This window comes from Dothidotthia symphoricarpi (genome assembly GCF_010015815.1).
Source record: "Dothidotthia symphoricarpi CBS 119687 unplaced genomic scaffold P153scaffold_16, whole genome shotgun sequence".
In the NCBI taxonomy this organism is placed as follows: domain Eukaryota; kingdom Fungi; phylum Ascomycota; class Dothideomycetes; order Pleosporales; family Dothidotthiaceae; genus Dothidotthia; species Dothidotthia symphoricarpi.
The window spans coordinates 243,123-266,290 of record NW_022985023.1 but is presented as its reverse complement, the minus strand read 5'-3'; the positions used below and the strand labels follow the sequence as shown (position 1 = coordinate 266,290).

The following is a 23,168-nucleotide window of genomic DNA, read 5'->3' as shown; positions in this document are numbered from 1 at the left end:
CTTCTGATTCGTCACAATCAAGTATCCGTTCTCAGATCATTACATGGTCGCCGTTCTCCGTTGAATCACGGTCATATTTTGGAAGCAAATTCGACTGAGCTCCCAGGATCCACTTGCCAACGGGATATCTTCGCTACGCATCTGAACCATACCCCACAGCTGCGGAATTCCCTTTCGTTTTCCGTCCCCAGAGTGCGCTATATCACCCCATGTCGTATCCACTCAACCAATCCAGGAACGGTAACTGGAGCCGTCAACAAAAACAACGATCAAGCCTGTTGAGATGCGCGTTGACCAGGACCCCCACGATACCTGCTTCATGCTTGGTGCTTCACGTTGGGAATTTCGCCTCCTCTTCCATCACACATACGCCCCACTGCTTGTTGCGAGAACAAGACCTGGAATATCGACCCATAGCGTGAACGTGTCTTACGTATGGCGTGAACGGCGTCTACCGACTGCTTACGCGATACGGGTCATCTAGAAGGGAACGCCACTTATTGCTAGTTCTTGCTGGGACGGTGATGGTGGTGGAAGGAGTCATCGAACTTGTGGCGACCGCGGATCAGCTCAACAGATACGCACACAGCTGGACAGCCTCGATTGAGTAGAATTTTCTATTCTGTTGAGCAATCTGCGATGTATCCCGAGTTGTTGTTGTGGGTCTCTTGGAGCATATCAGGTCAGATACCCAAGATTCGATTAGCCTTGACTGTGGGAATACTCGAGATGTCTCATCGAGTCCGTTCCTAGTCTCGCGTTACAATGTCGAATAACATCTCCAGAGCATAGTAGGGTTGTGTGAACAACTGACTGGCAGTGAAGAGTGGCTCCTAATGTCTGTTAGAAACACTGTTTCAGTGGCAATCGTATTCAGGCGAGACCCTTCGGGACTTTGGAGATCGACACTGAATAGGAATTTGAACACCATGTATCTCATTCTGCGGTTTCAAGTATAAGGTCTATCTTCTTTATATTCTTCAACCTCTTCCTTCATCCGATGTCAGGATGTGCAGATTCAGCTGTCCGCCTCCTAGCCACGGAATCATAGGTTCCAACTCATGCTCAAAGATGAGTGCCTCCACAAGTTCAAGCAACATTTCCATTCCTCATACCATGCCACATATCGAAAACCTCCAAACAGCCACACAGAACAGTATACAGTAGACCATTCGAAAGACTATTCATCGAGAGTTGTCAGTTGAGTGTTTCCTACTTCAATTCACCAACAGTCAAGTTACTTCACAACTTTGTGCACCAAAAACATCACGCATGTATTCTGCCTTCACAACGTCCACATTTCATGATTGCACATATGGAGTGTGGTCTATATAAGATTCCCAGGGCAGAACTACAATCGCTCCAATACACCTGTCCAAGACTTGCTAAACGTTTATCACCGCGAAATCGAGTTCTCATTAGAAACTAAACTACAAACACATTCAAAGGATAACTCATCATCAGTAGCAGCGCTACCAACACTCCATCACGTCTGTCCAGTATTCGAGTTCGCAATCACAAGCGCAATCATAACCACAAACATCACACCAAGCGCAACAAACACCCCCCAATAAACAAGTCCCCTGACGTACAGCAAACACACAATAACCGAACTAATGTCCACAAAAGGCTCCCCCTCCCCCGAACACACTAACCCCCAAACCAGCACCACAAATCCAACATCACCATCATCAACACAAAACACCCACCATGACACCCCCTCCTCCTCCTCCTCCTCCTCCTCCTCCTCCTCCTCCTCAACCACCTCAATCGACTGGACGCTCATCCCCTCCGCCTCCTCCCCCAACTTGGGCGATTGCTGGCACTGCAGCGCTGCTCTGCATCCCCGCTCTGATTCCAGCGATAGCTCCAGCACTCTCTTCTCATGCGCGGAGTGCGGGCTGCCTAATTAGCGCGGGCCTGTATTTTGGAATCTTTTGGGCGAGTACGGTGGCGTGGCCGGTGCATTATTGGGTGCTGGATTGGGCGAGTAGTGAGGGGGTGTGTGGGAATAAAATGGGGGGGTGTCGGGCGTGGGATTGAGCGGTTGGATGGGGTGGAGAGGGGGGAGGGGGATGGGGATGGAGAAAGGGGAGGGGGGGAGGGTCATGTTTATTTTTTAGATGAGAGACTACAGTGTGAGTCTTGGTTGTGTGGGAATGCGTTCGATACTTCATCTCGAGTAAAATTTAGCAAAAACATATTTATTCAACCACTTGCTTAACATTAAACAAGACAAAACGTGCTTGTCTTCCATGAACAAATGTCCATCCTATACCATCTATCCACATTCTTCCCCACCGACAGACTCTCCCCATTGTGACCTTCCTCGTAGAATCCCTAACCCCAACACCGTGAATGTTCCTACTCGCATACTACACCCATCTACACATCCTCCCCCCCTCCTCCTCCAACGCAAGATCCCAGCACGCCAGTCCCCGCGCCCCGCAACTTCGAGGTGGAGTGAAGAACACGGAGAATATAGATGGGGGACTGACTCATCAAACACCATAAGATCGAGGGGGGGGGGGTATGTGCATGGACATGGACATGGACATGAGTGGGCAGCACACCCGACAAGCCAACTAGCTAGCTGTGTATAAAGTGCATAGACGGGAAAAGGAGAAGGAGAAGGATAGACGGGGCTATATACCGACCTGGGGAGCGGAAGTGCGAAAGCATGATTTAGCTCAGCGTGGTGTTCTGCAGAACAAGTTAGCAAGGAGGAAGAAGCGCGTCTCGCATTGTCGATGTGGGATTTTGTTGCGTGCGAGCGTGGATTTGGATAGCGGCTTTTGTGTAGAGATGGGGGAATGCGATAGAACCTACCATCTCGATGATTTGAGGCTCGATTCAGGCGGACGGCAGGGAAGCAAGGAAACAGGAAGGCACTCTAGACTTCACTCCCGAATCAACATGCGAAACTGTTTTTCATAGCAGTTACATTTCATTTCGTTGCATTGCATATCAATTCATTGCATTCCATATACCCTCCCACCCCCCATCCATATACCCTCCCACCAATCCCATCATAATCACCCCAACGCCCCCTTACCCCCCTCCAAAAACCCATACAAATAAATACAAACAAGAACAAGAAAAAACAGACACGCAAGTAACCACGGGTATATCTCGACCAAGACGCAAAAAAGGGAGACAACCCCAGACGATCTTTGGAAACGCGTCGCTCCCACCGACCGTAACGCCCCAGTCCAGTCCGAGTTTTTGCCGTCATGCGAGAGTTGAGTATGCGGGAAAGCAGAAAACGGTAAAGGAGCAGAAACCATGAAAACGCCTTCAATGAAATGTCGAGGCGTAGGGAAAACAGGGACAAAAAGGGGGAAAACGGGAAAGAAATACCTGTGTCATAACGGATACGCCAACTCCGTCGCGCCGTCGGGTTGAACGACAACCACCCCAATCACTCAAAACTCAAAGCTCCATCCTCTCGACAAGCCCCTCGCTCATCGTACGCACAGACCGCCGTCTATGCCTGCCCACCAAGCTCTCTACATCGCTATCGCCCTCACTCTCATAATACTCTCTATCCGCGCTAACCTCTCTAAGATCCATCTGCCACTGCTGTTCCTCGACGACATCCCCAGGGTGATCAATAACCAGATCATCCAGCTCGTCGCTCTCGCCATACGCCTCGAGACCCTTGCGCGCCCTGTCGCCCAGCCAGTACTCCGCGCGCTTGCGACTCCCCGCATTAGCGCTACTTTCGTGCGTCGACTGCTTGACTTTGGACATGAGCGACATGGCTACGCTGGGGCTGTTGGACAGCGCGGAGACGCCGCGGAGGTAGAAATATGCTACGCGCTTGCGGTCGCGGTTGTAGAGGAAGAAGTGGTGGCTCCAGATGGCGCCGTCGTCGGCAAATGGGTCGTCGCTTGGCTCCCATGCGAAGTACTCGCATGCGCTCATGTCCATTTCGCTGTCGAGGAGGACCCAGGAGCGGGGGTTCCAGATGGGGGATCCGAGGGGTGTGATGGCGCCGCGGGGTAGGCCGGCCGAGTAGACCTGCGGGCGGAGGTAGAACATTGTGGTGTCGACTTTGTGCATGAAGCTTTTTTGTGTTTCACAGCGAAACTCGTCGGGGTTGAGTGTGTTGGCGAAGTCGTAGTCGATGTGTGTTGCGTTTAGCGTCGCGATCAAGTACGCAAACGTATGGCGGTTGGCGGCATCGTTGAAAGAGCCAAAGGGTGTGTCGCGCGCGATATTCAGGTCGTCTTTGAACTGCGCGGCGGACTGGGCGGAGAGGTCTGCAACGGCAGAGAGGAGGTCTTTGTGTCGCTCCTCGAGCGTCTTCTCAATGCGCTTGTAGAGTTTCTTGTCGCTGCCGGCGGCTTTTACGGTCCAGAGATCACAGCCGCCGATTATGGCTGTGTCTTGGGTGTCGAAGTTGAGGGCGAGGTTCACCTCGTGGAGGGCGCACAGATCGAGGTACTGCAGTCGCGCCAGGTCAGTTACATCATCACCCCGACCCTTATCGCATCGAGTACGCACCTTCATTGCGCCGGGCTGGAGCTGTTCCTGTTCGAACGACTTATATTAATAACGATGTGCTTGTCTCTTCTTCTCAAAGTGATGGTATGTGAGCCAGCGCGCCGAAGCTGCTGTCTACTCGATGCGGCCCTGTTTCGTGAGGGGGTGGCTTGCGCGAACCGATACAACGAGGATACACGACTCTAGGCTGGCTGCAGAGAGGAGAGGATGCTGTTGCTCGGCCAGACAGTCGTCTAGCAGGCAGGGGACATATAGCTGGCTATGGTGCGGCAGTGGAGTGATGTGCTGGTGCTGGAGTTGCGGAGACGGTACGGTGACCTAGGCCTTGGCTGCGTTGTCGTGTTCCGGGATGACGGTTCTGATTGGCCCGGCCATGATCCTTCCTCGACCAACGACATCTGTTGATAAGACTAAGTGGGAAGTCGGTGAGAGGTAACTGGTCTCGATGCTGAAGTTAGTAGTAGCAGCGTGTGAATCCGCAGAGCATGTGTGATGTATTGGAGATGTCATGTCCGGTACTGACTGAGCACATGGGATGCGATAGTACAAGTTGCCTGGGAACGAACTGCTTATCGAGTTCGGCAACATAGGATTGATTGCATGAATGTAGGCTAGGGTTCTGGGAGAGGACCAAAGCTGATCCGAACCTGGTGCTGTCACAAGCCGTCCAATTGCCTGACACGATCATGGCTAGACGGTGGATGAGTCGCAACAAAGGAAAACGCAAGAGATGAATAGCCAAAGAAATACCAAGGGTGCAAGTCTCGACAGCATGACATTGATATCACGTTCGAGCTCCATAGACCACTTGAGCCAAACCTGCTGGACGAGCAAACGCTGCCAGGGGAAAAAGTATTGTAGTAGATAGAGTGCATCTATCGCCATCCGCTCTACATGGCAGGATGACAGATAGTGCGTGTCCAATAGCCCCGAGTCCCCACGTTGTAGAACACCGTTCTGTCTATGCGACGCTCGCCTCTGACATGCTCGTCTGCGGAGCCAAGGAAAAGGGGAATGCCCACTGACGAGCCGAAAGCTCCGAGTCTGTAGCCGTACAAAGCTGTTCGTACCTGACACCAATGCTGATCTACAAAAAACCGCTCTCGTGGAGTCGCTCTCTGAAGACATCCGCGTCCTATTTGTGGGGGGTGGGGCGGTCAGCAAGGATTCGTGACTGGGTCGCGGCTCATCGAGACGGGCGGGCGTGTGGGGTGTGTACAATGTGCACTTGGGATGCACACCCTACATGAGCTTGGTGACGACATCATCGTCGGCCTGGGGAGAGCGGTACGTGTCAGCCGTGGGTGGTGGGCGGCAGTGCTCAGTCGCGACTCACCTCCATATCCTCGAGGCTGTCCTGCTGGCCTATGCACCTCAGGACGTTCTTCTTGCTGCTCTCTTGCATCTCGCCGGCCAGCAGCAGCTCGTCGAGGATGAAGTAGGCCTTTTGGAAATTGAAGATGATGTCGAGCTCGCACACGTTGCCGTAGTACTTGTCCATCTGCTCGACGTAGCGGTGGACGATCTCGAGGGTTATCAGCTCGTTGTCGGTCGAGTCGCAGCCGGCGATGAAGAACAACGAGGCATAGCGGCGGTAGACGATCTTGGTGTCTGGCAGAAAGTGTGAGCCTAGCGACGCAGCCACGCCTGTAGGAGCCACGGACCTTTGTACTCCAAGAAATTGCACATGCGGGTGCGGCGGGCGAGGACGAGCTGCGAGACGTCCTTGACGATCTTGGCCTTGTCCTTGGGCGCGAGCGTCGTGAACCACTTGGCCAGGCGCTGCCGACGTTCAGCAGAGGACGGGGGGGTCTAGGGTGAGGTACGCACCACTTTGCCCTGGCGCGAGAGCAGGATGAGATACCTGGGGGCGCTGTCAGCGTGTACGGGGGATGTAGTGCGGCGGGCGACTCACTTGATGGTCATGGTGTGTGGGGAGGGCAGTCGTGGGTGCGTGTTCTCTCGAGGCGGTCGGTCTGCTGGAGATCGGCGGGCGCTGGTCCCCGCGAGTTCAGATGTCGTCAATGCGCCCTCGTCGACAATCGTCAATCGTCACCCCGCGAGGCACATCACGATAATTCTTTGTAATAGACTTGTCCCCGTACACTTCCTCTACCCGTGACTTGTTGAACTGAAGCGCCAATCGCTGTTGCATAGTGCACCCCACTCACCCGTACTCGCTGACAAACATTCACTCTTCTCTGCAAGCCCGAATCTGACTCCCACGCGACATCACCATTCACACCACACCACACACCACACACACTCATACATACACACTCTCGAGCACAACCACACAGCTCCAGAGCCCAGCCGCCACCATGAAGCTCACACTATCCACCTCGTATGCGCCTCCCGTCCCTTCCGTCCCATGCCACACCTAACAACCCCAGCAACATAATGTCCAGCAGCCCCTCCGTAACCCGGCGCCCCTTCTTCGAGAAATCAAACACCGAACTCACCTCCTCCCTGCGCTCCAACTTCTCCGCCCACCAACCCTCGCAACCCGCCTCCACAACCCCCCCATACAAATCCTGGACCACACAAACCCCCTCCGCCCTCTACATACCCTCGCACACGCCCTCCCCCCTCTCCGAACCGCGCGACTCCTACGACATCACAGTCAAGCTCTTCTACCTCCCCAACATCCCCGCCGACAGGCGCTGCGCACAAACACGAGAAGCCATCGAGCTCGTCCTGAAAGAACTGGGCAGCACGAGCATCGACCTGCTGATTGTGAGCTTCCCGGGGATATCCTTTGACGCGGACGACTCGGACTCGGACGACGATGATGACGAGCCGTCCCCCCCGCAGTCGAGCGATGGCGAGGAAGTACCCCCCGAAGACATCGAGACCATGATCACCACATGGCGCTCCCTCGAAGCCCTGCAAGCCGAAGGCCTAGTGCAGAAACTAGGCATCGCCGAGTTCGGCGTCGCGAGACTGGGCAAATTCCTCGAACACACGCGCATAAAACCGAGTGTTAACCAGATTAATGTGCGCGATTGCTGCGTTGTGCCTAAGCCGCTTATTCTGTATGCGAAACAGCAGCAGATCGAGCTGCTTACGCATAATGACTGTACGAATATCCTGCCGCGGGGGACGCTGAGGCAGATTCTGGGGGAGGGGGAGGGGGGCTCGGGGGTGCTGGCGGGTGAGGCGAATGTAGAGGGGTTGAGGGGCGATGTGGTGCCGTTGTGGGTTGTTAAGTATACGGCTGTGGTGAAGGATCGGGGTGTGGTGGAGAATAAGGGGTATTTTGCTGTTGCGGAATTGAGAGAGTAGCGGGTTGGAAGGTGGAATTTAATATCTTTTTGACGTGCTTTTGGACTGTTTGGCAGTCATTTACTCCTCGCCTTGTCTTTGTGAAATGATTTGTTTTCCCTTGAGTCTTTTTACTAACTTTTCGCGGGTTCGACTCGTTCTTCCTCATACGTTCACAGAGAAGTGAAGAGTATGGGATGGAATAGATGCGAATAGTCGATGGAAAAACGTATAGAAAAACGTATAGAAAGATCTACCACGTTGCGTAGCGTAGCGTAGCGGAGAAGATGTGTTTCCTCGGTGTTTCCTTGGTGTTGGAGTGAATTGACTTGGTCCAAATCAGCTCAGCTCAGCTCAGGAAAGATCAGTCTGTTTATCGACGCACTCTATCTATCCACTAGTCTTTCTCCTGAAAGCACTCAAAGCGGTAGTGAAGTGTAGCGCATGTCTGTGTGCGTTCACTTACTTTCTGCTAGACGGGTCGATGGGTCTTGGCTTGTTTCTTGACTTGTTGCTTAGAGCTCTTTCATTCCGCTCCAAATACATCATGCGGGGCTTCTGCCTGCGGAGTCCGAGTCCATACCGCCATCGCCATCTGTTATCGCCCACCCACTCTCCCTGTGAAACTTGGCGTGGGTGGGTCTCCCTCTTCGCTGTCGGGAGGCGGATATGTGCGTAGTCTCCCTTCCTCTCTCACAACCCGTCCGATTATACACTCCCCCTCCTCCACAGACCTCGAAACTTTGGAAGAAAAATAGGTTTTCGCGGTGATGGAATGGGCTGTGAACATCGCATACAGTGCAGTGCTGGTGTGTGTATACAATGGGTGAGTGCGTGGAGTGGTGTCTGGACACGGATAGGAGGATAAGTTAGATAAGCAGAATATTTTGCGTTTGCTGCTTTGTGCTGGGCGTACGGCTGGGAAGTGTGAGGGAACAGGATTGCGGATAGGAGAGAGATAGATTATGCGGCACTGCACTGTACTGCTGTGTCTCCTGGTTGTATATGAATTGATGGCTGGTTGGGTAGCTCTTCGTAGAGCTGTTTGTAGAGCGTAGATCAAGTCACAGATGTGATGTATTGTGAGGTAATGAAGAGCCTGGGATAGGAGATGGATTGATATCTATGCCACTTTGGTGGACAGCGTATGTAATTCTAACGTGTGATGGGAGGAAAAAGCAGTGAGTTTAATATTGAAATTATAAAGCGCTCGATATACGTGGATCTGTTAGTATACAGGTAAAGAGATGGCGTTGTCTACTCGCTCAAGACATGATATGCCTATCCTCGAATTATGGAAACATCGACAATGACAACGGGGTTCTGCGTAGATGCTAGGAAAGGAGACTTCGCCAACTGTTCGCGGTGGGCGAATTTGTGAGAAACTGTTTTTGTATAGTGGACACTGATCTCTCAGAACAGTATGAGGATGTGTAATAGAAACTGATGTATATCCGCTATTTTATGACTTTGAGTTACAGTGCCTGGTTGTTACCCAGATTGGTAGAGGAACAGAGGAGCAGAGGTGGTGAATGCGCCGAGTTGTTCGCTCAAGCTTCATCATCTGCCATCGAGTGGAGGTTGAGTAGTCTTGTTTATATGTGGAGAAGTGGAGGGTATGAGGTATGAGCCGTTAGATTGATTTCCGAGATTGATTACAATGCTCATGTTTCCATATCTTTCTTCTGGTCAGTGTCGCAGGCTCTCTTCACGTTTGTGTTGATCAACGTACGGGAGTCATGGGAGTTCGTGCCCTAGGACACTATCACCGTCTAACATCTGTGTGCGTGCAATACGCTTTCAAATTTTGAGTTCTGGGGTCTCCAACATGAGACATACAAGCAACATACACATGCCTTGCGTCTCAGTAATCTCACCCCTGCGATACCCGCTTGCTGACATCCGTTGGAACCCCGCAAAGCTATCGACAATCGCGTTCTGCAATCAGTGATGGACTATCTGCTCACTGAGCAGCGATCAGGCCTCCCAATCCCATCGATATTACCACCACCGGACACATTAACCCGCAATCTTGACCCCGCTGTACCACTCCACGTATCTCGTACCGGTGAGATTTCTGAAACAAAGTGTACATGGTACCGGGCATCCCAGCACTGCGGTGCATGGCATCTGGGGAAGGGTTCTGCTGATGGAACGTGGCGTGCACCCTTGTTGGTTCGTGTGTTGAAACCGAACGTTGTCAGATCAGTCGGAGTTCGTACATGGGTGGGACATGGATAGCTTCATGACCGTGAGACAATGAGTTGCTTGCGTCTTCACAGCCGCCATGGATGAGTCTTGACAAGGCACACCAGCAGTATCTGGCCAATGCCGTAATATCGGATGTATGTAGACGCGCAAAGTGCTAGCGCTTAGGTGGGGAACATCGTCTTGGTTCGACTTTGCCGCAGTTGTGCCTTGACGCCGATGCAAAATGGCTGCTGATGCAGGCTGTAACTTGACAGAAACTCTCAACGATGCGGTCTTGTCGTCTTACACGGCGCTGTCTAGAGTCATCCACCGCGGGCCTTTTCGCTCAAGTGGTGCACGAGCATACGCAAGGGACTATGGAAACCCAGTCACAGGGCTGATCACCCCTCCATTTGCCCTGACGATCATTGATTGTGTACATGCGCTAGGGTAAGGTGCAGCATCGACGGCCGGCGAGATCGTGCTCGGCTTTTGACGCCGATATCATCGTGTGGAGGAGAATTTCCGCGCTTGCCGCTTACTGTGTAGAGCATTACTGGCCAAGGAATTTGGCATCTTTCTACGCAAGAAAGTTCCGCTTCTGACGGTTGTAGTTCGGCGAGTCAAGCCAGCCGAGATGTAGCGTGAAATGGTACTTAGACGTCTGTCATTGGATCGAATGAAGCAAGATTACGTCGTCGCAAGGTAATGTGACATGGCTATGTGCAGCCACGATGATTGCCCTGGTGTCGTTGTGTCATATTCCTGCTAACTTTGGGGGTGTGAGTAGAAGAGACTTCTAGCGCTGAGCGGCGTGCAGCCCGTCTGTACGCAAGCTAAACCACTTCCCGTCAGTCAATAGGAACAGAGGAGTCCGCCATGGCAATAGACGGCGGGCACTCCGTCCGGAGTGTGGTGGTGTGCAAACGTTTTTGAAAGTGGCTTTGATTTTGCGGTCCAGTGGCATGTCTTGACAACGTCCAGGTGATGTACTGTGGCGTTAGTTTGGCTTTGCAAACAGGAGTTTGGAGCGTGAACGAGTGCCATTCGCTAGTCTGCTGGCTAGCTGTGATGAGGGTGTTGGTTCATTCGAGAAGCGTAACGTTCAGTCTAGAACGTTGCCTTCAGCTCTGCGTCTTCAGCTGCGGTTCCAACCACACGCATCGTTTCAGACTCAAGTCCGGGGTGCGAGCGCAGAACAACAAGCGAGCGGATGGCAACGGATAGATTGGACCAGGGAAACGCGGTGGTGAGCTGGAAAACGCAACCCTTTTCCCTGGGACGACGGACCGCAAGCTGAATGGTTCTCGCTTTGAGGCTCTGCCAGACGTCACCAACACTCAGCGCTGGTTGGTGCGTAGTACGCGCGTTGAGCTACAGATAGACCAGGTTGACCTTGAACGAGACGATCGGGATTCGAAGTTTGCTTGTTACACCGAAAACCAACCACAAAGCAGTATTGAGACTGAAATTGAGCCGACATAACACACGTCACTCGGATATGAAGCCCATTTGTGAGGCTGGGGAATGATGTTGAACAAGGAAGGTGCGATCGTGAGTGCGTGCCTGCTATTGGCCACAGCTGTTAGGGATACTCATTGTTGCTCCTTTTGGCACTCGGAGATGACCAATTTCTGCGCATCCACAGCACAGCGTCAAGAAACATAACTTTCGAGATTGCGAATCTGCGATCTTGCGACGCGAATAGCCGTCGTTTACGTAGCCGAGCCCCAGTGTGGTGGTAGAACTGCGTGGCTATGCGTTGTCGTTTGACAGTGGTAATTACCGTCAACGGGCACAGGGGCCTGCGGGTGTTGCTGTCCCAACGCACATTTGTTGGATATGAAAGCTAATTGCATAGTGTGATGGTAGAACAGTTCGTAGACATCATGCCGGTGTTGGAATTGGGAATTACAGCAGCTCGCAAACCAGGCTTTGGTAGCCGTAGCGCTTGACAACGTTCGAGGTGCGTCGCCGTCATCCATACCATGGTGCATCACACAAGAGAAAAATTCAGGCTGTGTGACACTGCCGTTCTCGCGAGGAAAACTTTCAAGCCTCGAGAATTGCCACCCCACACACACCCTTGAGTTCATAAAAAGAGCAGATGACGATGTCTGCAGATTCTCGGTTCGAGAGTAGTACCGAAGTTGCGTTCCTGGAGATCATGAGCATCGGAGCAGACGATAGATAATGACGTCGGGTGTCACAAGTTGATTTAGGATGGACCTAGTTGCGATGATTGGGGACTGAGCATCTCCAGGGGCAACACCGTATGTCTGACTTTGACCTGGGTTTGCGTAGAGTTTGGATCGAGATGGCGATGCAGCTTGCAGAGGACTGGAGCGGTCTGTTCACCTTAGTCTTGCATAGAGAGAAGCTCGCAAGACAAAAAGCAACTCCCGAACATTCGGGCCGTAGAATTGAGGAGAAAAATGAGGGTTTTTACAATTTTTGTGCCACAAACGCCAAAGGCGCCATTTAGACGTTGTGAGACGTGGAGGATCGCACCCTGGAGGTGTTCTCGTTTGGAGGAAGAGAAGATAACATGGGTGAATTGCATAAAGGTTGCTGCACAGTTATCTCGAGTTTAACCATACTCCCATGGGTGCAATTGTCGAGGTTCGTACCCAGGAAAAGGGTAGGTTTCGATCAAGATACGCGTCTCAATAGACTTCGAGCTTTATCGTGTTCACGATGGTTCAATCGTTATTTGATGGTGGTTGCCCTTCACGTCGCCCACCCGTTTCTCCGCATTTCGTCAATCGGAGTCTATTTATGGGTGGCGAGCTTGAGCGTGAGCTTGTCGCTCTTCACAAAAGCAGACATGGACCTTGCCCCTGCATAGCTAGCACACTCCCCGATACGGATTGCTAGTCGATTGGTCGCCAACAGCGGGAGCATAACAAATCTAACCTTGTCTAGCCCCACCACGAACGGTTCGGTGAAACATGTCAGTGCCAATCATCGCGTGTTCGCCCGAAGCCTCGAACTACAGCGTTGAAGAAGAGAATAGAAAGACGTGAGGGCATTCAGACTTTGCAGCGTGAAGTGGGAGGGAGGGGACGATGATGATGATGTGCGCGTACGGGCACTTGACGGGACCGGCATGGTGTCCGAGGGTTGCAGGGAGCAGGCAGAGGGACACTTGCTGGCTCCACGGCACGGTGCCAAGACCAAGTCGATCTGCGAGACAGGATGCATATCGCGTGCAGCAGGCTCCAGCGAGTAAGAGGGCAGGCCCGCGGCGTGCATGGAGAGGCGCTGATGATGCTGCAGGGCCATGTAGCCGTCTGGACTGGAGCGTCCACGGCAGCAACGGCGAAAGCAGGCACACGCAGCAGCGTGATGAAATTGTAATCAACACGGGCACGACGCGAGGCAACGTTGCCCTTGGTAAGGACGCGCAGATAGGATGCGAGAATTGATAGTCTTGCTCGTGATGTTGCCTGTTCAATGTTCAGGTACAGGCGCGCAAATTGGACAGGCACGCTAATTCGCGCTCCAGAATTTGACACGTCGACGATACATGGACGCCAGGACAATTGCTCGAATTGGGTGTTTGCACGTTCAATCTCGCGTTCGCCATGGATCGCTCGGAATGACGATGGAGCAATAAGACGGAGACATTGACGACAAACACGGCCAGCGCAGGCAACCCATGCTCAGGTTCCAAGGTTGTTGCGCGGATAGCAAGCCACATGAGTGGGCCTGCGTGCTAGCGTAGGCATTGAACAAAAGCAACCGGCACTGCCTCCTCTCCAGCGCCCGTCGCTCGTCCACTCCGCCCGTCCGCTCCGTCACCACCCTCTTCCACCCTTTGCGAAGCTCGCTGCCGCCTCTCTGGAGCCTCATCGTCGCACTCACCAAATCTGGGTCGACGTTAGGCATCTGTCCGCTCATTTCTCTTGTCATTCCTTAATCCTGGGTGTACTGGCTTCACCTATCACCAGCCCTCTGCTAGCTCCCGTATACTGTACGCACTCGTCACCCGCCAGCCACGGTCCTGCAATTACCGTGCTGACTGCCGTCTCTCGCCAGTACCTCGAAGCAGCATCAGCAGCAACATACTAATCGCGTGGGCGCCAGATTTTGTCTGCGCTCTCCTAACCTCGTCAAGCCTCGCCAAGTCTCGTCGAATTCACCTATCATCGTGTCCGCCAGGGCAGCTAATTCACCACAATGGCTCAGATTGCCCTGCCACGACACCGCGCGACCCAGTCGCAGTCTGTGGGCGTCGGTTCACCCCTCTACCAGCGCCGCAATGCCCCCAATGCTGGCGCCATCGAGCTCATCCCCAACCCAGAGTTCTCGTTCCCCATGCGCGACCCCGACGCGGCCTCTTCAGAACCCACCACGTTCAACTCGCGGCCAATGTCGCTCCAGGCATATCCAGCGGGCCGTCGCGGGTCTATGCCGCACGCGAGACAAAAGTCCATCAACACTCTGCCTAGTTTCTCCTTCAATCCTGCAGGCACATTGAAGCCAGCCACGGGCACCTCTCCACCCGTCTCGCCAGCGACCGTCACAGTAACACCAGCAACCACAGCACCCGCGACTCCTTCGAGACCAATACAGGGACACCACAAAAGGGGAGGAAGCGAATTCATTGGCGGAGACAATCGTCCAGGCATGTCACTGCTGAGCAGCAGTCCGACCAAGGGCGAGGGCGATCTGCCAGCACCAGACACCACACTGCGTCCTGGACCTCCAGCAGGAAGGCGTGGCCATGCTCACCGTCGTTCAGGCGCTGTTTCCTCCCACGACCTGTCCTCGATGATGACACCTCCCCCACCAACAACCGGCAGCGCGCCAGCCACGCCTTTGGAGGGCAACCAGTTCATTGTTGGTCACTCCGTAAACAGATCCATGTCGCAGCCGTCATTGCGGGCGAGCGGAGCCGACGATGACTCGGCTGCACGCCCTCCATCCAGGGCGCGAGTCGGATTCTCCGACACAGTCGAATACATCCGCCCTCTGTCAACCATTTCCTCGGAAACAGAGACATCCATGTCTACGATCCGGTGTCATTCGGCCTCGAACAGCCTCTCGTCGATAGTGAGCGGCACGCAACCTGCACGCATGGGTCGCCCAACCCTCAGCACAGTAGAGGACGAGGGACGACCTAGCACCGCTGGAGCCGTTCTGGACAAGTTTATGAGTAACTCGTTGAGTGGCGACGTCTTGGAGCGCAAGCGACCCATGTCTGCAGTTCCTGCAGCCTCGCCAACACTCGATATGAGCTCGAATTCCCCCCTTCCCTCCAAAAGACGGAGTTTCTTTTCACGCAACAGCGACAAATCAATCAACGTGTTTCCAGTCAGCAAATCTGACCCCGCTCTTTCGCGGTACTTGGAATCGCCCTTGTCCACACCATTATCCGAAAGCAACGAGTCCGTAGAAGATGCAGAGAAACCAAAGTCTGCATCACGCAAATCGATTCGTAAACCCCGGAAAGTGAAGTCATGGGCAAATTCCATCATTCAAAAGAAGGGCAGACACAGCAAGAAAGTGAGGAGCCGCGCGCCAACGCCCCCAACAGACGCAGCCGTAGAAGTTGACGATTCGGATGTATCGGACGACCTGGATTTTGAACCCAATTTTGATGAGGATACCACTGTGACCATCGTCGCACCATCTGAGTCTTCTGCCCCGGCGAGGAAGCTTGACACTGACATTGCTTCGTGGCAACCGCGACCAATGAAGCGTGTGGACTCCGACATTATGAGCCCCATTATCGATTTGGACGCGGCGCTTGGGCCGTTCAATACTCCCAATGGCTCCAGTCCACGAAATCAGCAGCGCGGATTTTCCGCCCACAGAAGGGCCATGCACAGCTTCAGTGGAACTGCACCAAGCCACCGAAGAACAGAAAGCGCGCCCGAACTGGTGCCTTTCGAGTTCAGGTCATCGGCTGCTGCTTCTTCTGCTGCTCCCATGGCTGATGTGTTTGAGGAAGAGGAGCCAGAAGATGATGTACTTGTCATGAAGAAGGGTTCAATTGGTTCCATTCCTGAAGAGTCCGAAGAGCCCAAGATCCAGCTTGTCGAAGCAGATGGCAAGCAGAATGGATCAACCATCAACTGGAACTTCAATGATGGGTTGGGCATCAAGCGCAATACTAAGCTAAGCCAGCCAGAATCAACGGAGCCTTTGTCTCCTCGAGCGCTACCACAACTAGTGCCAAGCGATAGCGGCATCTGGCAACCACAGCAGGCTGGTGTCGTCGAGGTTGTGGAGGACCATGAAGAGCCGCGTACATCGTCTCTGACCCACTCTTCCGACTCCACAGTCACTCAACAGCCGTTGACAGACGATGTGAAAGACCACGAACCAGTGATGAACGTGTCTATTCCGCTTTCGCAGCAAAGCCTTATGACACCCGACACTATATCGTCTTTCCCGTCTCCTGATTACCATTCTAGCCAGATCTCATTCGATAATCCTCGTTTGGGAACCGCGGGTTCCTCGATGACCGACTACCCCATCATGCCATCGCCACGATTCGGAGAGCCCGGTCCTGAGCTTCGCGTCTCGGTGGACGATGTCCCGTCTCTGTCGTCGTCAAGATCGACTATGACGATCGCAATGCAGCATGCCTACCCGCACCCCAGTTCCCGTCGACCCAGCGACCGCTCGTCATCTCTGCACTCTGCTACCAGCGAGGTGGACACACGCCGCCGCAAGCGTTCCAGCATCGCAAGCTTGTCTCGACTCATCAACAGCTCCTCTTATATTGAGAGGAGCAAGCTTTCAATCGAGCAGCGTCCGCATTCTGAACATCGCATGGAGCCTGTCAAAGAGAAGAAGAAGAGCAACCGTTTGAGTAAGCTGATGTTCTGGAAATCCCGGGAATCCTCGTCATCGTCGCGCGTCTGATTCAAACCTCTCTTCTGGACCTTTCCACCCTTGGCACATACCTTGACCACATATCGAAGGCATGATTTTGCAGTTCTTCCCGAACCTGGGCGTACACACCTCTCACCTTCACATCTTGCATGACACGGAGTTTTACCAGCGAGGCGGCTACGAATGTTTAATGGCGCATCTTTTGCGATGTTTCTCTTTTTGTTTTTGACACGCGAACAGGAGGATACTTTCTTACACTCGTTGAGCATAACTGCATCTTTTTCCTTGCTTGCTCACTTTGTCTTGCGAATACTGGGAGGACGGGTATCTATGGAGTCGCCTTGATCTGATATGCATCTTGTGCAAAGACATCTAGGTGGGATACTTTGACTGGTGGTTGAACACGGCGGTCTACAACAAACACTAGCCGCTGCTTTTTCTTTTTGTCTTTACGCTCGTTATATTCGCCTACAGCATACTGGCTCGGCATTCTGGACTGCAGATCTCACCCAGACTCTGTCTTTTTCGAGGCATGATGCTTCTCTATATATACTTTTTCGGGCGGCGCAAGATCCCTTGCGTTTGTGTTGGGGATGGATGATTTCGGATGGTTGGTAACGGCTGTTTCGGGCAATCTAGTGGAACAGATAGCTGTGGTGGAGAAGGAGGGAGGGAGTGGTGGATGAATGAAAACGCTATCTTGAATTTGTCTACCTATGCCACATGTCTTCGCACTCACATCTACCATCGTCGACGCCTGTACAACCTCGACGTCGCGGTTTCACGTCCGTACCACGCGTTTGCCGATCGTTATGAAACACAGGGTCCGACGCAATCACTAATTCATGCAGAAGCTGGGATCCGGAAACGCGGATCTTGATGAGTTGAGTCAGGGTCTGGTTTCAGCAGTTATCCCGGGGGTGGCGTGAGGGGTGTTCCTTCAGTGATATCTAAGCGCTGTAGGATTGGGACGTGCTTGGTCCGAGAAGGATTGTACGTGAGTAGTTTGGCATGGCTCGGGTTTGATGACTCGTGGTGGGTGGGTTATCTTGGGTCATGGGAATGGGGAGGATTTGGGGGTATTGGTTGAGGGGCATGGTTGGTTGTTCTGAGTGAATGAAGGGCCCTAAATCTAAGAGAGCTTCACGGAACTTGAGCTTTTCGTGGTCTTGTTAGAATCTGCAAGTCGTTGCTGTGAAATGGTGATGATCATGTTGGAGTGCACTGACCCCAGGTTTCTCCCCACTAGCGCGCTTTCTCAGCGGGCAACATGGCATCACCGAGCCTCAAGCTAGCTGTCACATCTGCAACACAGTTCACACACGACCCACTCCCAATACCAAATTATGGCCGATGAAGATAAGGAGAAGGCAGAGAAGGCTGCTGCGGGGAGGAAGAAGGTATGTAGCCTCTTCCCAGACACTCGTTAGCTTGCGGGGAGGGAGTTACAACGTCTCATACGCGATTGAGTATGATTTCACCATGTTCTGCGTGGTAGTTGAGCTCGAAACCTCCCTGCTTGTCAGAAGGAACACGAGATGTTAATATGTTGGCGTGGTAGTTTGAGCAATTGAAGAAGGCGAAAGCGAAGAAAGCAGGCGCGGGGAAGAAGAAGGAGGAGAAGGCCGACACGCCCTCTGACGCGCCCGCCGAAGACAAATCCGCACCCAAACCGGAGGACGAAGCGAATGAAGGTGTCGAGAGCCCAGCGCCGCTCGATGACGATGAGCCGTCCGATCTGGCGGTGCCGAAGCCTGCGCACGGGAGGAAGATGTCTGTGGCTGTGGAGTCGAGGCAGAGATCAGAGTCGTTTTATCGTTCCGGGGCTACCATGTCGCCGCCGCCTATAACGCCTGGTGGGGGAGCGTCGAGCGAGATATACAGGGAGCAGGCGGAGAGGATCGAAGACCTGGAGAAGGATAACTTGCGGTTGACGGCGGAGGTTGAGGAGTATGAGAGTAGGTGGAGACATGGCGAGGAGGAGTTGGAGGAGCTTAGAGAGGGGAAGGGAGATGTTGCGCTTGCGGTTGAGAAGGGCAAGGAGGCTGATAAGCTGGTATGTTTTTGGTGGTTGGGCTGCGGGATTTGGTGGAGTGCATGCTAACGCGTCATGTAGAAGTCGCAGGTCGAGGCGCTTACGCGACAGCTATCACAGCTCCAAACACAAACTGCAAAGGCTACACGGAAGACTTCGACGGCCTCGCCCGGTCAGTCTGCCTCCACCGATGATCTGAACGCGCAACTTGCCTCGAAGTCTGCTACGATCGAGTCGCTAGAGTTGGAGATCTCGAACCTCAATAAGCAGCTTTCGGAACAGACGAACAAGAACAATAAGCTTCAGTCCAATGTGTCGAGCCTCGAGTCTGCGTTGCAGAAAGCCGAGCAGGAGGCCAGCTCGACGAAGACAGAACTGTCAGACCTCAAGGCGAACTTGGACAAAGCGAGCGAACAAGCAGCGAAGGAGGGCTCAGATCGTGATTCTGCGCAATCATGTACTGCGCAACTGGAGGCAGAACTCGGCGCTGCGAACCGCAAAGCGTCAGACTCAGTATCACGCGCCGAGTTACTAGAGAAGAAGATCGAAACGCTAACCCAGCTCCACCGCGACAACGACGCCCGAAACCAGACCCGCATACAAGATCACAAGAAGACGGAGCGCGAAGCCGCCGAACTACGAACCCGCATAGCAGGCCTCAGCAACGAAAACGCACGCCTCCGCGAAGCCGAGCAGCGCCGCCGAAAAGCAAACCTCGACTCCATCGAAGACAGCAGCGTCCAAGAGCTCGAAGACGAAGAGCGCGACCGCCTCCTCGCCAAAGTTCGCGACCTGGAGGAGCAAAACTTCGAGCTCCAACGCGGCGTATGGCGCGACCGCCGCCGCGACATGCAGCCCCCCATCGACGACTCACAGCCCTACTCCTCCACCTCGGGCTTCGACGAGGTCGACCTCTCCGGCACAGCGCCCTCGCGCCAACCCGCCAAAACACACTCCTCGCTCCAGGATGTCATTCAATCTGGTATCTCGGCGTTCACGGGCCAGACGCAGCATCGGCGGAGTGATGCGGCGAGCAAGGCGCGGCCGAGAAAGGAGAGTCTGGCTAGTTTGGGTAGTCTCGATGAGTTTGAGATCGACGAGGATGCGTTCCGGTTGGCGCAGGAGGAGGAGCAGAAGAAGAGGATCGAGCGCGTTCGGGAGATCAAGAGGGGGTTGAATGGGTGGAAGGGGTGGAGGGCGGACTTTGTCGATATCAGAGTTGGTATGGGGGGTGTTTTTGAGATTTGAGAAATGGAGTGCATGTGATATGATATATGTCGTATGAATCGGCATGGCTGGCTTGGTTCAGCCAATTTTATGATAGGTGCAAAATCACTGCCCATGCTATCTTCGTATTTGAAGTTTTGGTACGTGTCCGCTTGAAGTACTTTTGTATGCGTCGACATAATAACCGCACTCAAACCTTTTTTTAGACTCTCGTGCGTTACGTTCCAACACATGTGCCAGAACTACATCGTTTTCAAGGCCAGAGCCGGAGAACGTCTTTCCATCAAATCTAGAAGCGGGATTTTCAACACATGTTTTACATCGCCATGCACTTTCATGTTTGCATAACAAACGAAGAAAAAGAGATACGTTTGAAGCAACCCAACACGCTCCTCCTCATGGAAACGTATATCGTTGTCTTGGGGAGACGACCCGCACAAACCATCGTAAGCTACTTGCGCTGTTTTGAAGATGCGTAGTAAACAGGGAGTAGATATCCAGAGGCAGGAAGAAGATCCCCATGAGTCCTTTTGTAGATTATTTTTGGAGACATCCCAAGTGTATCAGGGGGTTTTGGTGTGATGGAAAATAGGAGGTGTTTGGGGGAGAAAGAAGGGCAGGTGGAAAATGTTTACAACCCAGGAGATAGGTGCGTGTTTAGGGATCTTGGGGAAGAAGGGAGGACGGCCATCAAGTTGTCGAATTGCATTTTCGTTACATGGTTTTGTGACGAGGTAGGAGCAGCGGACAACGGACATTATGACATAGATGGCTGTATTTCGTTCACGGCGTTGGAGGTATCGAATGCTAGACTCTGGACTTGTGGGTAGTAGTGGGTTTTGGGAGGGGTGGACTCCACATGCATTGTCTTCCATTCTTGTTTGGACACATGTAAGACTGCGACTTGTTTTTTGGTGGGAAGAGATAGCGGGTAGGTGATGGGGAAAAGTAGAGGAGGAGGAGGGAAGAGCTGTATATAGCAGTAAGCTGATAATTCTCACTCTCAATCGAAGTTTTGATATGGTATCTATGTTCGCCCGGGTAGATGTAAGATTACAATGTCTGGTCAGAACATGAGTGAAAAGAAGACGTTCTTGATTGTTTAGAACTGGATCCGGTTTTGACAGTTCTTTAGGGAGGATAGAGAGGTCCACACATATGATCTGCGAGATAGTATTTTTTGGTAGATTTAATAGAATGTGTATAGATAAGGAGAGGATAGAGGCTGTTCAGGAAATTTATATAGTCATGAGATCGTAAACGTATAGATATTGAGAGGTACAACGATCCTTTCAATAACGGATGTGATACCTGTCACTACAAGGTCTCGACATATATGGGAACCTTCGGGTTTTCAGCCTCAAACGTATTTACTCATGATGTTGAGACAGAGGAGAAGCCGCAGACATGCAGCCTGTCTGCATGTGTTTTGATTCCAAAGCCCAACGAGAGCACATGTCAATACCCAAGATAACTTTTCGCCCCAATTGAGTTATTTTTTCCGTGAATAGGTGATGAGAGTAAATAAAGTTTTGACAACGCGCAAAGGACGCGACATAAAGAAGGGATCTGTGCATTTCAAAAACAAGTAAGCATGTAGCTTGTGGTTTTGTTAAGACAATATGATAGTTTCATCGGAGTGAAGAGGAGAGAGAAGACACCTTATTTATATATTCTCAAAGACCTGTAAGCACCTAGTAGCTCTCTGGTGAAGTACGATGGCCATGAAGACTGGGTAAAGTTTGTTTGACACATGTCGCGGAGGTGTCTTTTCCAACGTTCTTGAGGAAACATAAGCGGTATGATTGCGGGTTCTTGGATAATGACACATGAAGAATGAGTATGGCGAAATCGATGGTGGTTAGGACGTTGGAGCGATGAAGTGACAAAGGACTAAGGACGATAGTTGAGAGCTGGAGGCGACAAACCGTGCCAGCAGTTCTTTACTACTTTCCTAGGCATAAGTTGAAAATTGAGTACTTTTGAGAATAGTTTCATTGAATTGAGGACTATTGGGGGTAAGGACGGAAGAGATCAACGTATTGGTACGTATCCCGAGATCGACCCAATGACTCACCAGGCCTTCCACTTTCGCCGGCCTTCTATCCCACCACCAGTCATTCCCTTTATAACTTCAATACACAAGACGTGCGAAACCAAGTTCACTAACCACTCCAAGAAGATGTCCGAATCCACAAAACCCATCACGAGTCTCTTGCTCAAGCTCCCATCCGAGCTCCGCCTGCACATCTACAGTTACTGCATGCCCCAACCAGCGCTCCTTGCTCGCCCGTCAACTATCATAGGCCTAGTATACAGCTGCAAACTGATCAGACACGAGCTGGAGTCGGAAATTAGCAGAGGCATGATTCGCCATATCACCAACATAACCGAGAAATGCCGTCTCGAAGGAGAAGACATAGTATACACACCTCCCGACACCCTTCACGGCTGGTTCAACCTTACAATTTCACGACCCAAGACGCCCAGGATGTTCCGCAAACAAGACCCTATTCTTGAATTCAAGTATTTGTATTTCAACGTTTTTACCGTCATCTTCCACGGCGATGCTGGAGGGTATGACAACAAACCCGAAGACTTTCGGTATGCAGTGCGGCACCTAACCTGGCGAATCGGGAAGCACCAGAGTACAGACTCGATACCGGCGATGAAGAAGTGGGTGGTTGATTGGAACGCAGATCCAAACGAACATGAGCAGAAGGTAGTGGGGTGCGCAATAAGAGTGTCGTGGGGGTCTGGGTGGAAGCATCAGCGTTTTCGGCATGGGAATGGTGCTGTGACACGGATGGAGTTTTCTAAGATTGACAGTCAACTAACAGATAGTTGGTATCTCCCTAAAACATGTTTTCAATACACCCATCCCATATAATGTACAGTGTCAATAATTTCACATACGAATCGGCCACATATATATATAGAAAGTCTTTCGCAGAGCGCACCATGAACCATAGGCCGTAGTCTTTCAGGCTTCCTAAAACGCTTTTTCCCAATCCATGGATTCTTGACAGTGTCAAGGCGCCCTAGGACACACAGCAAAGTTCAACAACACCCAGCGTGAAAACGAACTTGTGAG

General features: G+C 52.4%; 7 protein-coding genes across 7 annotated transcripts; 6 read left to right on the top strand and 1 right to left on the bottom strand.

Annotated features, from left to right (window-relative positions):
• Positions 1 to 1,710: 1,710 nt before the first annotated feature.
• On the top strand, positions 1,711 to 2,043 carry P153DRAFT_433284 (uncharacterized protein; the record flags this gene model as incomplete). Its single annotated transcript, XM_033673016.1, has 1 exon — positions 1,711 to 2,043. The coding sequence occupies one exon, from the start codon at positions 1,711 to 1,713 to the stop codon at positions 2,041 to 2,043; it is 333 nt and encodes a 110-aa protein (XP_033521156.1).
• A 1,011-nt stretch (positions 2,044 to 3,054) lies between these two features.
• On the bottom strand, positions 3,055 to 6,435 carry P153DRAFT_424736 (uncharacterized protein; the record flags this gene model as incomplete). Its single annotated transcript, XM_033672501.1, has 5 exons — positions 3,055 to 4,449; positions 5,846 to 6,120; positions 6,174 to 6,291; positions 6,340 to 6,373; positions 6,425 to 6,435. The coding sequence occupies 5 exons, from the start codon at positions 6,433 to 6,435 to the stop codon at positions 3,433 to 3,435; spliced, it is 1,455 nt and encodes a 484-aa protein (XP_033521155.1). The 3' UTR covers positions 3,055 to 3,432.
• Positions 6,436 to 6,909: 474 nt separating this feature from the next.
• P153DRAFT_296387 (uncharacterized protein) lies at positions 6,910 to 7,794 on the top strand (the record flags this gene model as incomplete). The annotated part of the gene is made up of 1 exon (XM_033664084.1): positions 6,910 to 7,794. One exon carries the CDS (start codon positions 6,910 to 6,912, stop codon positions 7,792 to 7,794), a length of 885 nt encoding a protein of 294 aa, XP_033521154.1.
• A 5,237-nt stretch (positions 7,795 to 13,031) lies between these two features.
• Positions 13,032 to 14,037, top strand: P153DRAFT_388082 (uncharacterized protein; the record flags this gene model as incomplete). The annotated part of the gene is made up of 3 exons (XM_033670720.1): positions 13,032 to 13,191; positions 13,243 to 13,359; positions 13,691 to 14,037. 3 exons carry the CDS (start codon positions 13,032 to 13,034, stop codon positions 14,035 to 14,037), a joined length of 624 nt encoding a protein of 207 aa, XP_033521153.1.
• Positions 13,860 to 17,131, top strand: P153DRAFT_69286 (uncharacterized protein). Its single transcript, XM_033673351.1, has 2 exons — positions 13,860 to 13,939; positions 14,053 to 17,131. The coding sequence occupies exon 2, from the start codon at positions 14,146 to 14,148 to the stop codon at positions 16,840 to 16,842; it is 2,697 nt and encodes an 898-aa protein (XP_033521152.1). The 5' UTR covers positions 13,860 to 13,939; positions 14,053 to 14,145; the 3' UTR covers positions 16,843 to 17,131.
• A 983-nt stretch (positions 17,132 to 18,114) lies between these two features.
• On the top strand, positions 18,115 to 20,189 carry P153DRAFT_368809 (M protein repeat protein). Its single transcript, XM_033668615.1, has 3 exons — positions 18,115 to 18,212; positions 18,374 to 18,868; positions 18,929 to 20,189. Exons 1-3 carry the CDS (start codon positions 18,159 to 18,161, stop codon positions 20,093 to 20,095), a joined length of 1,716 nt encoding a protein of 571 aa, XP_033521151.1. The 5' UTR covers positions 18,115 to 18,158; the 3' UTR covers positions 20,096 to 20,189.
• Positions 20,190 to 22,196: 2,007 nt separating this feature from the next.
• On the top strand, positions 22,197 to 23,032 carry P153DRAFT_368807 (uncharacterized protein). The gene has a single exon (XM_033668614.1). The coding sequence runs from the start codon at positions 22,257 to 22,259 to the stop codon at positions 22,962 to 22,964; it is 708 nt and encodes a 235-aa protein (XP_033521150.1). The 5' UTR covers positions 22,197 to 22,256; the 3' UTR covers positions 22,965 to 23,032.
• Positions 23,033 to 23,168: the final 136 nt, after the last annotated feature.

Bases quoted from the DNA above. Each gene is read 5' to 3' on its own strand.
- P153DRAFT_69286 (XM_033673351.1), top strand. From the start codon at position 14,146: ATGGCTCAGATTGCCCTGCCACGACACCGCGCGACCCAGTCGCAGTCT.
- P153DRAFT_368809 (XM_033668615.1), top strand. From the start codon at position 18,159: ATGGCCGATGAAGATAAGGAGAAGGCAGAGAAGGCTGCTGCGGGGAGG. The intron at 18,213-18,373 runs GTATGTAGCCTC...TTGGCGTGGTAG, and splicing joins CTGCTGCGGGGAGGAAGAAG to TTTGAGCAATTGAAGAAGGC. The intron at 18,869-18,928 runs GTATGTTTTTGG...CGCGTCATGTAG, and splicing joins GCAAGGAGGCTGATAAGCTG to AAGTCGCAGGTCGAGGCGCT.
- P153DRAFT_368807 (XM_033668614.1), top strand. From the start codon at position 22,257: ATGTCCGAATCCACAAAACCCATCACGAGTCTCTTGCTCAAGCTCCCA.